This window comes from Tachypleus tridentatus, chromosome 5 (assembly GCF_004210375.1).
Source record: "Tachypleus tridentatus isolate NWPU-2018 chromosome 5, ASM421037v1, whole genome shotgun sequence".
NCBI classification, from domain to species: Eukaryota; Metazoa; Arthropoda; class Merostomata; order Xiphosura; family Limulidae; genus Tachypleus; species Tachypleus tridentatus.
The window spans coordinates 53,099,061-53,117,901 of record NC_134829.1 but is presented as its reverse complement, the minus strand read 5'-3'; the positions used below and the strand labels follow the sequence as shown (position 1 = coordinate 53,117,901).

The 18,841-nt window shown below is 35.2% G+C and overlaps 3 protein-coding genes across 3 annotated transcripts; all 3 read right to left on the bottom strand.

The window, feature by feature from the left end:
• Positions 1-267: 267 nt before the first annotated feature.
• LOC143250288 (uncharacterized) lies at positions 268-1,561 on the bottom strand. Its single transcript, XM_076500749.1, has 3 exons — positions 1,487-1,561; positions 682-1,113; positions 268-396 (listed from the first exon to the last, which is right to left on the bottom strand). Exons 1-3 carry the CDS (start codon positions 1,499-1,501, stop codon positions 313-315), a joined length of 531 nt encoding a protein of 176 aa, XP_076356864.1. The 5' UTR covers positions 1,502-1,561; the 3' UTR covers positions 268-312.
• Positions 1,562-6,375: 4,814 nt separating this feature from the next.
• Positions 6,376-7,772, bottom strand: LOC143250287 (uncharacterized). Its single transcript, XM_076500748.1, has 3 exons — positions 7,698-7,772; positions 6,795-7,246; positions 6,376-6,509 (listed from the first exon to the last, which is right to left on the bottom strand). The coding sequence occupies exons 1-2, from the start codon at positions 7,710-7,712 to the stop codon at positions 6,797-6,799; spliced, it is 465 nt and encodes a 154-aa protein (XP_076356863.1). The 5' UTR covers positions 7,713-7,772; the 3' UTR covers positions 6,376-6,509; positions 6,795-6,796.
• A 5,165-nt stretch (positions 7,773-12,937) lies between these two features.
• On the bottom strand, positions 12,938-15,198 carry LOC143250286 (uncharacterized). The gene is made up of 3 exons (XM_076500747.1): positions 15,065-15,198; positions 13,415-13,881; positions 12,938-13,091 (listed from the first exon to the last, which is right to left on the bottom strand). Exons 1-2 carry the CDS (start codon positions 15,074-15,076, stop codon positions 13,417-13,419), a joined length of 477 nt encoding a protein of 158 aa, XP_076356862.1. The 5' UTR covers positions 15,077-15,198; the 3' UTR covers positions 12,938-13,091; positions 13,415-13,416.
• Between the last annotated feature and the right edge of the window lie 3,643 nt (positions 15,199-18,841).

The following is an 18,841-nucleotide window of genomic DNA, read 5'->3' as shown; positions in this document are numbered from 1 at the left end:
TTCTGAAACTTATAAATTCGTGAAGTAAGACTGCACCTGATTGGTTCATCAACGGAACACCAGTATTTCAGTACAAACAAATGTCCAATCTCGAACCATCTGACACATTTTCCAGAACGTGTAATCACGTGCTTTATTTTTAACAGAGTAGTGCGAAATGGTGTACAATAATTTCTTGTTTTTATAATAACGTTTAGAAGCAATGTTATTAAAAAGAAAACTAATTGGTTATTTAATCAAAATTAAACAGTTTTTATTTGATGAAATTTTACAGTTTTTTCATATACTACAGGAGACAAAATTTTATCATTTCTAACAGGAGTTTTTCGACATCAGGGACACCTCACTGATACAGTAAGATTTCAAAAGATTGAAGTGGATATGATGGTACTTGTCCTGCAAAATAAATGTTAATGAGAGATAGAAAGTAGAGCCAACAATGATCATCATTCCCACTGATGTTTAATAAAGATAATTTATTTCATGTGTACAAACAAAGATATTAACAAAACATATTTTCATTGCATAATTGATAAAAGGTTAATGTAAATAACTGGAAGGGGAACAAACCCTTATCTCAGGTGAAACGTAACCAAAGTTTAACATGAATGGCTGTTATTATGACTTGATAACATTTGTTCTCAATGTTGTTTTATATTGAAACATAGATCATATACTGACCTTTAATCCCACCACCAGCCATATCGTCCCCCCATATCTTCCACCTCGACCACCTCTACCACCATAGCCACCACCTCCACCACCATAGCCACCAAGTCCACCACCATAACCACCAAGTCCACCGCCAAAACCACCAAGTCCACCGCCGAAACCACCAAGTCCACCGCCATAGCCTCCTCCAAGTACAACACCAGTAAGACCTATTGGAATAGAAATAAGCCTAGCGCCTCCTCCAAAACCTCCAATTCCACCAATGCCACCAATTCCGCCGATACCTCCCCCGTAACCTCCGCCATAGCCTCCGCCGTAACCTCCGCCATATCCGCCACCGTACCCGGTTGCCTCAGCCTGTAAGTCTTCTTTCTCATCAATAGTTTTCTCCTCTGCTCGTATAGCCAGAACCAGAACGGTGAACCAGATGATAACAAACAACTTTAAGGATAGATAAAAGTAAAGAGACGTTATAGCTCTTCTTACAAACACAGCGGAAGGAAAAAAACTACAAAAAACGTGATGTTGATCAAGTCTTATGTTACCATGTGGTCCATTTGATAAAAAATAAATTAAACCATATTGTAAAATCAAATTGTATTGTTGATTAAGTCTTGTGGTACCATTTGGTTAACTTGAAGATTAATACTTTGAACTGGATTTGTAAATTAAACTAAAAATGCAAAGTATGAAGAGAAACAGCCAGACATAGTTTCACCTAAACATATAACTTTAGTTTATTTTAAATATTTCTACTTTGTTTCTGTAACTTTTCATTTATATTGTTTTATATCAAATATCATTAATGTCTTACCTTTTTCTGAAACATCTTTGGTGGTTTCTAAACGAAACTTGTGAGTGATGTGGCTTCTAGTTGTGCTCATTGTCATATTTATAGTCAGAGTCAATAAACGATGCGTAAAGTTGTCATAATATTTTCTCAAATAGAGCTCTTCAATTGGTTTATTAACACCACGTGTCATCGTGAAGAGATTTTTTACTATTTTCTTGTTGTGGCTGAAGGCCACACCTTCCAAGTAGTTTTAGAAACCTTTTATCGCTAAAACGTCACACTTTTGGCAGGAGCTAAAAACAAAACAAAACGGGTGTATTAATAGGCCAATGAACATTCTAACAAATATATTTATAAACTAGCTTTATTACACTTATACAAAACAAATATATATATATATATTTATAAGTTCCGCATGAGTAGGTAAAACTAGTATTACTACAAGAAAATTAATTCAGTTTCCAGACAAACGTATCTTTCCAGAAAAACAAAAATTGTATGTAGTGCTCACGATTTCTTCTTCGTTCTGCTGACATTCTAAGTAAATACTATTGTTATTGTAGCAAACTTAACAAAGAACGTGTCTCAAAAGTAAATAATATTCTCATAACAGGTCTTATTAATAATTAACTACAACATTCATTTCTAGGAGTATGAGAAACTTCTATTCTGATTCCTGATTACGAAGTGTCTTTTTTACACTACTATCGAAGGGCATATACTTCGAAGGAATAAGGTAATTAGTTTTTTACGTCTAAATAAATTCTACGGAATGGTTTGTTCGTTTTTAAATTTCGCGCAAAACTACACGAGTGCTATCTTCGCTACTTGTTCCTAATTTAGTGGTGTAAGACCAGAGGGATGGCAACTAGTCTTTACCACTCACTTTAAAATTTCAGGCTACTACTTTACCAACGTATAGTGGGATTTACCGTCACATTATAAGGCTCACTATAGCTGATAGGGCAAGCATGTTTGGTGGACGGGAATTCGAACTCGCGACTTTGAGATTACGATTCGATCACGCTAATTAACTAACCATGCCGGACCTCACCTGAATGGAAACTGACATGGTGTTTATTGAACTTCTTGCGGTTACCAAAAGAAAGTATAATTTTCTTCTTTCTGTCTTACATTCTTTATCAATGAATTGGTGACCGATAATGACTCTTCACTCTGGTTGGAAGTCTCTGGTGAACAATAACTGCTGTTACAAGTTTAAAACCTCTTTCAGTCACCTTTTAAAACGAGTGTCCATAGAGTACAGCTTTATTGACCAATCAAAAAATTTTTTTAAAATATTTATTTCTCTTCTGCACGATGGTAAAAATATATATACATATATTGGTAGTCGATTTAGAAATATAGACATTTTAGCAACGTGTAGGTTCTGTAATATCTACATAAGTAAAACGTGTAGCTTCTGGAATATTTGTAGAAGTAAAACATGTAGCTTCTGGAATATCTGTAGAAGTAAAACGTGTAGCTTCTTTAGTATCTATACAAGTAACATAAGTACATATTTGTTATTTCGTGTTTACGACTGTTCATTTAATAGCCACAGTTCGATATTACGCCAAATTACAAAGATAACCTAAGATTTCTTCATTAATGTGTAATTTTATTTACTTACCCTCGTGGGTTAACTATAAATTAACAGGCCTACAAAGCTAAAATTCGAAATTCAATTTCCCACGGTGAACAGAGTAAGGATGGCCTACTGTAAAGTTTTGTCCTTCAATAAAGTAAACAAACAAGTGGTAGATAAGGTCATATCTGTTTGTTTTGGTTCTAGTAACTCAACTGTAAAACTAAAAAAATGTCTTACAATTTTAACAATCGAGTTTCGATATCCACGGTGAGCATAGCACACCATTGTGTAGCTCTGTGCTTACCTTTTTCTACATATTTTACGTATGTTGCACACAACGCTTTGCCCACTACACAATCTTTTGTCTCTCTAGTCGTACACTGTAACGTTGTGTAATTATAGTGTGTGTAATATTTCCTTTGTATGTCTCTTTATGGCCGATATCACCAGGTGGTTAGGTCACTTCACTTGTAATCGCGAGTTCGAATTTTCGTCGCGTTAAATATGCTCGTGCTTTCAGTCGTGTGGGAATTATAATGTAACGCTCAATCCCACTATTCGATGGTAAAAGAATAACCCAAGAATTAGTGGTGGGTGGTGATGACTAGCTGACTTCACTGTAGTTTTACACTGTTAAATTAAGGACGACTAGCGCAGAGAGCCCTCGTGTAGCTTTGCGCGAAATTACAAAAAAAACACACAAAAAATAGATAATTAATCTTAATTGCATTAATACTCCAAAACCTGTACATGCTGGTACATCCAACCTGTGTGTACAAAAACAGGAATTTTGAAAGGTTTTATAAGTGTGAGCAATTCGTTTGCTTATTTATTTGAAATTAAACAGAAAACTACACAGTGGACAAAGTGTTCTCTGCACTCCACGGGTATTGAAACCTGGATTTTAGCGTTTCAACTACACAAACATAACGTTGTGCCACTGGAAGACATTATGAGTACCAGAAATGTTAAATGTCGTAATCGTTTTCTTTTCAAGCTCCCTCTGGTGATCGAAGTTACAATATCCTTTTTCACTTTTTTCATTTTCTTTTGTGTGTGTTTTCTTGTAGCAAAACCACATCGGGCTATGTGTCAAGTCCACCAAGTAGAATGGAATCCCTGATTTTAGCGTTTATTTTCTTGTGTCGGACATGGCCTAATGATTATCGCGGCAAACTGTAAATCCCAGATTCCATATTTTGTGATCCGTTACTACAGATTCTTCTCCGCCCTGGAAAACTGCCAGTGCATTATAAGAGTGACAGTGAAATCTCATTATTCCATTAGAGAGGTTCCATTGTTGGCGGCGTGTACCGTTGATAAGCTGCCATCTCTCTTGACAGACTGTTATAATATAATGCCGTTTGGTGGGATCAACCTTTATCTGTATTTCGCGAATGTTCGAAATAAAGAAACAAATATATTTATACAAACAAGCCTTAAAAGGTAAGTTTAAACCATTTTTCTCTCACACAAAGTTAATTATTACTTTGTACTTTTCGACAATTTTATGATTACTGATCAATGTGGCGGTCAAATAAAATTTATTGTTTTATATATTTTGTTCTTTATTGAATTTTCCTTTAGGAATAAATTTCTTTCTAAGCCTAATGCTATAAATCGGACGCAAAATTCGACCAATAGATGGATTTTATTTGACATTGAAAACCAATGTCGTTCGTTGTGTTCGAATTTCGCGCAAACCTATATGAGGTTTATCTGCGTTATCCGAATCCAATTTCGCAGTGTGAGACAAGGGGAAGGGCAGCTAGTCATTACTGCCCACGGCCAACTCTTAAGCTACTCTTTTAACAGTGACAAATAGGATTGATTGTCACTTTATAACGCCTTCACAGAAGAAAAACATATCAGTGGAATGCATACTTCTGCCACGCAGTATTGATCAGTTGTGGCCCTCAAAAACAAAAACATAGAAACGTGTCCGAATATCCGTCATTTTCGATTAACACGCGCCGTTTTTACAGGACAATAGAAATAATGTTTTATCAGCATTCGAATGATTTCGACCGCCAATGTATAGCAAATACTGTGTGAAAAATCAACGTTAACACATGGAGATTTTTTGAATTTTCGTAACTTTTCTGTCACTTTGAATCTCCAAAACCTAATAACTTGTGACATATATCAATGTCCATATGTATAACAATTTTCGTCCAAATTCATTCAGCCGTTTTGGAGAAATCTTGGTGATAAACAGAGAAATAAAAATGTAACCTCCGACAAACACACACAAAGGAATGAAACCATAACCTCTGTGCACTCATTGTGGCAAAGACAAAAATGAAAACTTTTACGTACAATAGATCAAGAAATTTTGAACCAGTGTAACGATATGCAGCCATTTCTGTATTGTTTTGTGGTTAAAGTTATTAGTAGGAATTATACTTGAAGACGTGTAATAAAGTACAGAAATAAAATGCCCTTTGTTATTATTTACATGTTGTAACCTGAGTAAACAGTTTTGTTTCGTAGCAGCTTGAAATTTACTGACTGCATATATTTCATTATCTTTACAATATAGATTTTAAATTTACACCTGATCCACTCAACGCAGATGTGAAATTTACACGGTATCTTCTCAATGCAAATAAACGAAATGACAAAAGACATTTGTAAACAGCCCACTAAACAATCATATTGCATACACACTGCGATCCTATATTTGGGTTAACTGTCAATTGTATGCTTGTTCATCGTAATGTTTCAGGATAATTACTGTTGAACTATTTTAATGGTTTTGTGCTTGATGATATAAACATTACTACCTAACTGAAGTATGGTTTGTTATTTTAACATTTTAAAAACCCTTGGTTATTTAAGATGTTCTCTTTGCCACAGCCATTAATAGTTACACTGTTTTCCTCTAAACTATACTTATACAGCAGAGATATAGCATTGAAATTTATTTCGCATTATATTAATAACATTGTGAACATATTTAAACAATCTCTGGTTTAGTATTTTAAACCAAATTATACCAACAGTAGTTAAAGAATATTATTTCATGGAATAGTATTTATAAGTTTATCATCAAAGCTTCTGAAACTTATAAATTCGTGAAGTAAGACTGCACCTGATTGGTTCATCAACGGAACACCAGTATTTCAGTACAAACAAATGTCCAATCTCGAACCATCTGACACATTTTCCAGAACGTGTAATCACGTGCTTTATTTTTAACAGAGTAGTGCGAAATGGTGTACAATAATTTCTTGTTTTTATAATAACGTTTAGAAGCAACGTTATTAAAAGAAAACTAATTGGTTATTTAATCAAAATTAAACAGTTTTTATTTGATGAAATTTTACAGTTTTTTCATATACTACAGGAGACAAAATTTTATCATTTCTAACAGGAGTTTTTCGACATCAGGGACACCTCACTGATACGGTAAGATTTCAAATGATTGAAGTGGATATGATGGTACTTGTCCTGCAAAATAAATGTTAATGAGAGATAGAAAGTAGAGCCAACAATGATCATCATTCCCACTGATGTTTAATAAAGATAATTTATTTCATGTGTACAAACAAAGATATTAACAAAACATATTTTCATTGCATAATTGATAAAGGTTAATGTAAATAACTGGAATGGAAACAAACCCTTATCTCAGGTGAAACGTAACTAAAGTTTAACATGAATGGCTGTTATTATGACTTGATAACAAATTGTTCTTGATGTTGTTTTATATTGAAACATAGATCATATACTGACCTTTAATCCCACCACCAGCCATATCGTCCCCCATATCTTCCACCTCGACCACCTCGACCACCATAGCCACCACCTCCACCACCATAGCCACCAAGTCCACCACCATAACCACCAAGTCCACCGCCAAAACCACCAAGTCCACCGCCATAGCCTCCTCCAAGTACAACACCAGTAAGACCTATTGGAATAGAAATAAGCCTAGCGCCTCCTCCAAAACCTCCAATTCCACCTATGCCACCAATTCCACCTATGCCACCAATTCCGCCGATACCTCCCCCGTAACCTCCACCATAGCCTCCGCCGTAACCTCCGCCATATCCGCCACCGTAACCTCCGCCATATCCGCCACCGTACCCGGTTGCCTCAGCCTGTAAGTCTTCTTTCTCATCAATAGTTTTCTCCTCTGCTCGTATAGCCAGAACCAGAACGGTGAACCAGATGATAACAAACAACTTTAAGGATAGATAAAAGTAAAGAGACGTTATAGCTCTTCTTACAAACACAGCGGAAGGAAAAAAACTACAAAAAACGTGATGTTGATCAAGTCTTATGTTACCATGTGGTCCATTTGATAAAAAATAAATTAAACCATATTGTAAAATCAAATTGTATTGTTGATTAAGTCTTGTGGTACCATTTGGTTAACTTGAAGATTAATAAATTAAACCATATTGTAAAACCAAATTGTATTGTTGATTAAGTCTTGTGGTACCATTTGGTTAACTTGAAGATTAATACTTTGAACTGGATTTGTAAATTAAACTAAAAATGCAAAGTATGAAGAGAAACAGCCAGACATAGTTTCACCTAAACATATAACTTTAGTTTATTTTAAATATTTCTACTTTGTTTCTGTAACTTTTCATTTATATTGTTTTATATCAAATATCATTAATGTCTTACCTTTTTCTGAAACATCTTTGGTGGTTTCTAAACGAAACTTGTGAGTGATGTGGCTTCTAGTTGTGCTCATTGTCATATTTATAGTCAGAGTCAATAAACGATGCGTAAAGTTGTCATAATATTTTCTCAAATAGAGCTCTTCAATTGGTTTATTAACACCACGTGTCATCGTGAAGAGATTTTTTACTATTTTCTTGTTGTGGCTGAAGGCCACACCTTCCAAGTAGTTTTCGAAACCTTTTATCGCTAAAACGTCACACTTTTGGCAGGAGCTAAAAACAAAACAAAACGGGTGTATTAATAGGCCAATGAACATTCTAACAAATATATTTATAAACTAGCTTTATTACACTTATACAAAAACAAATATATATATATATTTATAAGTTCCGCATGAGTAGGTAAAAACTAGTATTACTACAAGAAAATTAATTCAGTTTCCAGACAAACGTATCTTTCCAGAAAAACAAAAATTGTATGTAGTGCTCACGATTTCTTCTTCGTTCTGCTGACATTCTAAGTAAATACTATTGTTATTGTAGCAAACTTAACAAAGAACGTGTCTCAAAAGTAAATAATATTCCCATAACAGGTACTTAGTCTTCTACATGTAAAGAAATTCAACGGAATGGTTTGTTTGTTTTTAAATTTCGCGCAAAACTACACGAGTGCTATCTTCGCTACTTGTTCCTAATTTAGTGGTGTAAGACCAGAGGGATGACAATTGGTCTTTACCACTCACTTTAAATTTCGGGCTACTATTTTACCAACGTATAGAGGGACTTACCGTCATGTTATAAGGCCCACTATAGCTGAAAGGGCAAACATGTCTGGTGGACGGGAATTCAAACTCGCGACTTTGAGATTACGATTCGATCACGCTAATTAACTGACCATGCCGGACCTCACCTGAATGGAAACTGACATGGTGTTTATTGAACTTCTTGCGGTTACCAAAAGAAAGTATAATTTTCTTCTTTATGTCTTACATTCTTTATCAATGAATTGGTGACCGATAATGACTCTTCACTCTGGTTGGAAGTCTCTGGTGAACAATAACTGCTGTTACAAGTTTCAAATCTCTTTCAGTCACCTTTTAAAACAAGTGTCCATAGAGTACAGCTTTATTGACCAATCAAAAAAATTCTTTTAAAATATTTATTTCTCTTCTGCACGATGGTAAAAATGTATATACATATATTGGTAGTCGATTTAGAAATATAGACATTTTAGCAACGTGTAGGTTCTGTAACATCTACATAAGTAAAACATGTAGCTTCTGGAATATTTGTAGAAGTAAAACGTGTAGCTTCTTTAGTATCTATACAAGTAACATAAGTACATATATGTTATTTCGTGTTTACGACTGTTCATTTAATAGCCACAGTTTGATATTACGTCAAATTACAAAGATAACCTAAGATTTCTTCATTAATGTGTAATTTTATTTACTTACCCTCGTGTGTTAACTATAAATTAACAGGCTTACAAAGCTAAAATTCGAACTTCAATTTCCCACGGTGAACAGAGTAAAGATGGCCTACTGTAAAGTTTTGTCCTTCAATAAAGTAAACAAACAAGTGGTTGATGTCAGAAAAAGGTCATATTTGTTTGTTTTGGTTCTAGTAACTCAACTGTAAAACTAAAGAATGTCTTACGATTTTAACAAACGAGTTTCGATATCCACGGTGAGCATAGCACACCATTGTGTAGCTCTGTGCTTACGTTTTTTCTACATATTTTTATGTATGTTGCACATAACGCTTTGCCCACTACACAATCTTTTGTCTCTCTCGTTGTACACTGTAGCGTTGTGTAATTATGGTATGTATAATATTTCAAAAGGTTCAAATGTTGGCGGCGTGTACCGTTGACAAGCTGCCATCTCTCTTGACAGACTGTTATAATATAATGCCGTTTGGTGGGATCAACCTTTATCTGTATTTCGCGAATGTTCGAAATAAAGAAACAAATATATTTATACAAACAAGCCTTAAAAGGTTAGTTTAAACCATCTTTCTCTCACACAAAGTGAATTATTACTTTGTACTTTTCGACAATTTTATGATTACTGATCAATGTGGCGGTCAAATAAAATTTATTGTTTTATATATTTTGTTCTTTATTAAATTTTCCTTTATGAATAAATTTCTTTCTAAGCCTAATGCTATAAATCGGACGCAAAATTCGGCCAATAGAGAGATTTTATCTAACATTGAAAACCAATGTCGTACGTTGTGTTCGAATTTCGCGCCAACCTATAGTGAATTTATCTGCGTTATCCGACTCCAATTTAGCAGTGTAAGACTAGGGGAAGGGCAGATTGTCATTACTGCCCACGGCCAACTCTTAAGCTACTCTTTTACCAATGACAAATAGGATTTATTGTCACTTTATAACGCCCCCACAACACGTAATGACAGAAGAAAAGCATATCAGTGGAGTGCATACTTCTGCCACGCAGCATTGATCAGTTGAGGCCCTCAAAAACAAAAAAAAAGAAACGTGTCCGAATATCCGTCATTATCGATTAACACTCGCCGTTTTTACAGGACAATAATGTTTCATCAGCATTCGAATAATTCCGACCGCCAATTTAGAGCAAATACTGTGTGGAAAACACAGTGTGAAAAATCAACGTTAAGATATGGAGTTTTTAAATTTTCGTAATTTTTCTGTGATCTTTGCCCTTCAAAAGCTATTAACTTCTAAGTAAGTTAGATCGATATCCAAAAGTATATTAATTTTCGTCCAAATTAATTCAGCCGTTTCCGAGAAATCTTACTGGTACGCACGAAGGTAAAAACATAACCTTTGACAAACACAAACATGAATGAAAACATGACCTCTGTCCACCTTTGGTGTTAGAGATAACAATTGAAACTTTTACGTACAATAAGTTAAGGAAATTTTGAACCAATGTAACAGTATGTAGTCTACACCTAAGTTGTTTTGATTGTTGAAGGTATTAATACGTATTATACTTGAAGACGTGAAATAAAGTATGGAAATAAAATGCCCTTTGTTATTATTTACAGGTTGTAACCTGAGTAAACAGTTTCGTTTCGTGATAGCTTGAAAGCTACTGAGTGCATAAATTTCATTATTTTTACAATGTAGATGTACTTACACCTGATCTACTCAATGTAGATGTACTTACATCTGATCTACTCAATGTAGATGTACTTACACCTGATCTACTCAATGTAGATGTTACATTTACACGTGATCTACTCAATGTAGATGTTACATTTACACGTGATCTACTCAATGTAGATGTTAAATTCCAAAAAAAAAAATTTCTGAGAACTCACTGTAAGCAGAACAGTGTTTGTTTTTGAATTTCGCGCAAAGCTACTCGAGAGCTATCTGCGCTAACCGTCCCTAATATAGAAGTGTAAGAATAGAGGGAAGGCAGCTAGTTACCCCCACCTACAGTCAACTCTTGGGCTACTCTTTAACCAATGAATAATGAGACTGAACGCACGTAATAACACCCCCACGGCTGAAAGGGCGAGCATGATTGGTGCGACGGGGATTCGAACATGCGACCTTCAGAGTGCGAGTCGAACGCCTCAACTCACCTGGCTAAACCGGTCCCAGGTAGAACAGAAATTGTATGAATGACATTTATTCTTACTGTACAACTAAACCATCAAAATATGAAAAGGATCTTTTCTCTGAGCTCTTTCTGGCCAAGTCCTACCACCAGTCTTTCCTTCAGTTTCTTCGCTTGGCTTGTCTAGGCCACTGAACGTGTAACCATACAACGATGTAGATTTTTTATTCTTTACACTATACTGGTTTTCTCTCTCTTTTTTTAAAAGTTTAACAATGGCATACTAAAAATAAACATGAAGCTATAACAAAGAAATGGTTTAGAATTTGTCACTGAGTTATACCTGTCTTGGTGGAATTAACTCTCTTATCAGTGACACCAGATAAACGAAACAACAATACAAGTGGCGAGCTTATATATTAATTTACAGTGTTTTATCTTTTATTTACATGAGTTTTGTTTGTTTTTGTTTTGTGGTTCTTTGAGATGAGCTATCTTATCTGCGTCCATCACAAATATTGAAACTTGTTTGTTAACTTTATGAGCCTTCAGATTTACCACCGAGTCACCGGATGGCTCTCACTAGAATGAACCTGTGTTTACATTTAGAAGGCGAAGACTCAAAATGCTGGTAATTTGAGTCTGTTTAGGTTTTTAGAGACAAGGTATTTCAAGTGATGAAAACAATGACATGTCTACCAGAACTTAACGTAACATAAAAGTGATAAAACATTTGATGAAAATTTTACCAAGACTTCTAATATAGAGGGGAAAAAATTCTTTAAGCTTAAAGGACCAATGATCGTGATAAAAATCACGCTAAAGTGCAGTATTTTGTTGTATTTATCATTTTCAATTAGTCCATCTCGAATTTATTATCACAGGTATATCCAACAGTAGACTTCCAAATTTGTCTTTTCTTCGCAACAGTTATCCGCCAAAAATCTGTCACGTTAATTGTAGAACTCGTCAACTGTTCCTGATTTTACTGCGACCAGGAACTGAACTAAAATTCTACCTTATACAGTATGATTAAAAAAATTGTCAAATACATTAACTTGTCCAAAATGTGCACACTATGATTTATTATTCGCGCCCCGTTGCTGTGTAACACCCAGTAAACCCACTATAAGAATGAGAGTTAGAACCAAATATTCTACGAGTTGGAAACAGTCAAAGAGTTGATAGAGGGCGCTGTTGGACAGTTAACCTTTCTTTAGTCTATCAGTAATAATTTAGGTTTTGCTGTCTTTGGCTTACTTAGTGTGACAGCTATAAAAACAAATAACCTGCTTATGTAGTTGCGAAGCAAATGATATTTTTCAATCTGTTGACTGACACGTAATGTAAAGCTGTCGAAGTTTCAATGTTTCTAACGTTATGAACTGTCAGAATTATGGCTAAGCCACTAAGTGTGGAGAGAGCCAACTGCCTAAAACATGTTTCTCATCTCTAAGGAACTGTTATTATACGTAAACTTCTATTCAGTATTTGAAATAAATGTCTTTGTGTGTACGTACGTGTGCATTACATGATTATTTTGATGCTTCGTTGTACAAAGTTACATAATTGGTTATTTATATTTTGTCCACCGCGTCGAATTCAACTCCAGATTTCAACGTTGGTGTGATATGGAACAAAAACGATAATCTTGAAGATAACTAATTCATTACACGAAGAGCTATTTTATTCAATAAGTTTCTATAGAAATCACATACACAATAAATCTAAAAATCCGCAAACCTCGAAGACAATTTTTATTTTGGTTTAAAAGAAATATGTTAAAATCAGAAAGCAGATGGCATCACATGTCTGTGTGATAACGTGGTGTTGAACTGTGGAGAGAAGCAAAATACGTATAAGTTAAACATCACAAGTAAATTTTAATAACCAAATTATTTAATAAGTAGACGTTTTGTATGATATAAAATTAAAGGTAGTAAGGTAATAAAGGTAATCACGTGGTGGTGTCTGGAATAAAAGGTTTTTTTAGCGCTTTCAATAAAGCTGAATTTTTTTTCAAAAGTTCCAACTTTGTTTTGCTTATGTAATAATGTACGTCGATAGCCAATGAAGTTAATATGATGGTTACTATGAATACTGTTATCTGTATTAAAAAAGTACACGTTATATATTGCCAAGTAAAATTCATACAAACCTTTAGTCTCGCCACCATCCGTATCCTCTTCTACCACCTAGACCTCCTCCAAATCCGCCTGTACCTATAAAGCCTCCACCACCTAGACCTCCTCCAAATCCGCCTGTACCTATAAAGCCTCCACCACCATAACCACCTCTTCCAAAGCCTCCAACACCAAAGCCGCGGCCTCCAAACCCTCCACCACCAAATCCTCCTCTTAAAGTGATGCCAGCAAGACTTATTGGAATAGCAATGACTTGGGCCCCACCGCCACCCTTACCAAATCCGCCACCACCAAAACCACCGAGTCCACCAAAGCCACCAAATCCACCTAAACCACCGAATCCACCTCCCCCAAACCCTTTTCCAATACCGCCTCCACTATAACCAGTTGCCTCAGCCTGGAGATCTTTAACTTCCACCTTAGTTTCGTCCTCTGCTCGCACGGTGAGGACAAGTAGAATGAAACAGACGATTGTGAAGAGCTTTAAGCAAAAATATACAATAATTATTAGATCTCGTATTCTAAGAAAAACAGCAAAATAATTAAATGATAACAGAGAGTTTGTTTTTCACAAGAATAGAGAAAGAAGAAATATAACTTCATATTAAAATGATTCTCTATTACATGAACTATTTCAAATATATACATAATAAATAAAACAGTGCCCTGAACTCTAACCTCAGTTCTGACAATGTTCCATGATAAAATAGTAATACATTTGCAAAACGTAACTAAATGTTTAGATAGTCTAGTTTTGAAAAAAACTATATCCATTTTATTTAGAAATTTCAAAGATAAACTTGTAGTTAAGTTCTTTCTCTTGAGGTTTCTTTTAATATCGCAATTAAGGTTTTCATGAAGTGATAACAAATGAAATAAGATCAGTTAAGCCTACATAAAACTCCAGTGCTGCATAAAACTTTAGTGCTACACAAAACTCCAGTGCTACATAAAACTCCAGTGGTACATAAAACTCTAGTGCTACAGGAAACTCTAGTGCTACATGAAACTCCAGTGCTACATAAAACTCTAGTGCTACACAAAACTATAGTGCTACATAAAACTCCAGTGCTATATAAAACTCTAGTGCTACAAAAACCTCCAGTGCTACATAAAACTCCAGTGCTACATGAAACTCCAGTGCTACATGAAACTCTAGTGTTACATGAAACTCCAGTGCTACATAAAACTCTAGTGCTACACAAAACTCTAGTGCTACATAAAACTCCAGTGCTATATAAAACTCTAGTGCTACACAAAACTCCAGTGCTACATAAAACTCCAGTGCTACATGAAACTCCAGTGCTGTTTCTCAGTATTTTTAGAGTTGCCTTTTTTTTTTTGGTAATAAACTAGATATCCTAGTTTCGCTTGTGATCCACAAACCTGAACAATAATAAAATATACAGGCTTCTCTTCATCAAGCGAGTACTTGGTCAGAAATAGAGAATTTTGTCACGCATAGCGTTTTACAAGTGTGTTTAGCAGACATATTAGTACGTGTTTGTGTTTTTGTAGCAAAACCACATCGGGCTACCTGCTAAAACATCCGCAGGCAATCGAACCCCTCATTTTAGCGTTGTAAATCCGTAGACTTATTGCTGTACTAGCGGAGGGCCGGCACATAATTAATGCTATAATAAGCATATTAATAAACCGCCTACCTTTTCCACCATATTTTTGATATTCAAATTGAAGGGATCTTTTTGAGTCAGTTTCTGTTTATCAGATCCCCATATTTATAGCCAGAGAAAGTCGCTAATGAGGAGAATTTCAATCATTTCCTCTTTGAACTCGGCGACCCTGGTGCACGAAAATGAGCACGTGGTCCAAAAGGTGGAATCTCTCTTAATTTTCTGGAACAGTGACCTTACTTACGTTCACCATGCACATCAGTCCTGCAGCACACATCCAGACACCAAGAGCTAGACCAGTATTTGTTGTTACTGTTTATTTTATGTGGCAAAGTGATAACATGAGAGCAACAAAAACTGGTAATAGCAGATGGCGTGCGCGTCGGACTTAATTCAAGTGAATGCTAACAAAAGTCTGTTAGCAAAATGTTACCCTCAGGATACAACAACAACCACGTGTTCCTTAAGTCTTGTTTACAGCGAACCGTTACCCTTTTCAAAGAAACTAAACAAAATGTAAGCTAAATTACTATGAGTATATTTACAATACATTTTTTGGTGTGTCGGTTTTATGTCTTTCTGAAACGCTATTGGACAAGAAAATAGGTCTTTAAACAACATCAAGTTAAATCACGTTCTAGCAATATTCCAGGATTATTAATCATATCCATTAAACACAACGTATGACCAAAAACTCACTGACTCATGTCAGAGAGCATCTAACTTTTTTTTTTCATTTATTATTTAAGACTGACAGAAACACGCATTAAATAGGTCAATAAAACATTGATTTAAATCACAAATTGAGACAAGATTAAACCGAAAAGCAAGCTCGAGTTCGACATGTAAATCTCAGAACAAAATCTGTGATTTACATGAAAAACAGTAAATTTATTTGAAGGCGATTCCATAGGTGGTAAGATAGTAGGTAATTTGACGTTGGAAAAAAGCGCTTTCCAAAACTTCGCTACAACGTATAACGTGAACATTTATTTAGAAAACAGGCCTGGTGGTAAAAGTGCTCGAGTAGTAGCCTGAGAGTTGCGGGTTCGAGTCCCTTCACCGAATAAGCTTGCCCTTTTATATGTCGGGGCGTTATTACGTGGAGGTCAAGCCCACTGTTTGTTGATAAAGTAGAAAGCCAAGAGTTAACTAAATTAGGGACAACTAATGCAGATAACTAAATTAGGGACAACTGATGCAGATAACTAAATTAGGGACAACTGATATAGATAACCTTTGTATAGCTTTGTCATTGATAAAACTACTTTACACTTCACATGAGATTGATAGTTAAAGACTTAGTTATTCTAAAGTTCAATACTTCCAACCCTCATTAATTAAAATGTTAGTAATGGTGTTCCCGTATTCTAAAACATTACCGTACAGTTAAGCTGGACTATAAAATCATCTGTTAAAAATATAACGACCGTAGGAAATCGTCATGGAATAACAAAATTTAATACTTTGTTAGACGTGTGTATAACTTATTAGTTAGCCTGTGGACGACTGTGTATAACTTATTAGTTAACCTGTGGATGACTGTGTATAACTTATTAGTTAACCTGTGGACGACTGTGTATAATTTATTAGTTAACCTGTGGACGACTGTGTATAACTTATTAGTTAACCTGTGGACGACCGTGTATAATTTATTAGTTAACCTGTGGACGACCGTGTATAATTTATTAGTTAACCTGTGGACGACTGTGTGTAATTTATTAGTTAACCTGTGGATGTCTGTGAATCCGAGAATTTATTGTTAGTGCCTTGTTATCCCTTTCTTAACCCTTTCGTTACGTAGCTCGAGTGTGTTTGTGTGCTTTACTTATAACAAAGCCACATCGGACTATCTGCTGAGTCCACCGTACTAGGTTCGAAATAATTATTTTGTTTAAATTTCGCGCAAAGCTACACAAGGGTTATTTATGCCAGCCATCCCTAATTCAGCAGTGAAAATATTAGATGTAAGGCAGCTAGTCATTACCACCCTCCGCCAACTCTTAAGCTACATTTTTACCAACGAATAATGAGATTAAACGCATGTAATAACATCCCCAAGGATGAAAGAGAAAACATGTTTGATATGATGAGAATTCGAACCTGTGACCCTCAGAGTGCGAGTGACACTCTATAGCCACTTAGCTAAGTATTAGTTAACGAACGATCTATAAATTGGATAATAACTAAAAAGGAAAGAAGCGAACATTTAGTGTTATGCCAGAAAACACTTTTAGGAACAAACATTTGTAATTCTAAGCGTGTAACAATCTTTACTGGAAATGTTCTTAATAAGTTGCTATTCAATTAATGATCTATTTCGTAACTGGTGAGTATCGTACCTCAGTCTCTAAGAAGCACCGCCCGAATATAGATTAATAATAGCCAAGAATATGTATCTCACCCAGTTATTTTTCTGAATGAGTGGTTCAAGACACATCCGTTGTAGACGTGTTATTAAAATAACAGATTGTTCTACTGATTGATTCAAAGTGCCGGACGAAAACCTTCCAATGACGGTACTGCTGGCTTTACTTTTACCAGTGGTTCACAACTGTAGGGACATTTGTGTCCGAGCCATAGGAGAACAAAGGTCTCTAACTTGGCCCGTTAGTTGAATGAGTTGCCATGAGATTAAACATTTATGTTCCCTTTTGGAAAAGTAAATATATATTGGTTCTTGCAGAATGTTTGGGTTATAAACGTTTGTGGAGTAACGAATGTTATTACGGTTTGGGTTATAAACATTTGTGGAGTAACGGGTGTTATTACTGTTTGGGATATAAACGTTTGTGGAATAAGTAATTACTGTTTGGGATATAAACGTTTGTGGAATAACGGGTGTTATTACTGTTTGGGATATAAACGTTTATGGAGTAATGAGTGTTATTACTGTTTGGGTTATAAACGTTTGTGAAGTAATGAGTGTTATTACTGTTTGGGTTATAAACGTTTGTGAAGTAACGGGTGTTATTACTGTTTGGGAAAAAACGTTTGTGAAGTTACGGGTGTTATTACTGCTTGGGATATAAACGTTTATGGAGTAATGAGTGTAATTACTGTTTGGGATATAAACGTTTGTGGAGTAACGGGTGTTATTACTGTTTGGGATATAAACGTTTGTGGAATAACGGGTGTAATTACTGTTTGAAATATGAACGTTTATGGAGTAATGAATGTTATTACTGTTTGGGATATAAACGTTTATGGAGTAATGAGTGTTATTACTGTTTGGGTTATAAACGTTTGTGAAGTAATGAGTGTTATTACTGTTTGGGTTATAAACGTTTGTGAAGTAATGAGTGTTATTACTGTTTGGGTTATAAACGTTTGTGGAGTTACGGGTGTTATTACTGCTTGGGATATAAACGTTTATGGAGTAACGGGTGTTATTACTGTTTGGGATGTAAACGTTTGTGGAGTAATGAGTATTATTACTGTTTGGGTTATAAACGTTTGTGGAGTTACGGGTGTTATTACTGCTTGGGATATAAACGTTTGTGAAGTAACGGGTGTTATTACTGTTTGGGTTATAAACGTTTGTGAAGTAACGAGTGTTATTACTGTTTGGGTTATAAACGTTTGTGGAGTTACGGGTGTTATTACTGCTTGGGTTATAAACGTTTGTGGAGTAACGAGTATTATTACTGTTTGGGTTATAAACGTTTATGGAGTAATGAGTGTTATTACTGTTTGGGTTATAAACGTTTGTGGAGATACGGGTGTTATTACTGCTTGGGATATAAACGTTTGTGAAGTAACGGGTGTTATTACTGTTTGGGTTATAAACGTTTGTGAAGTAACGAG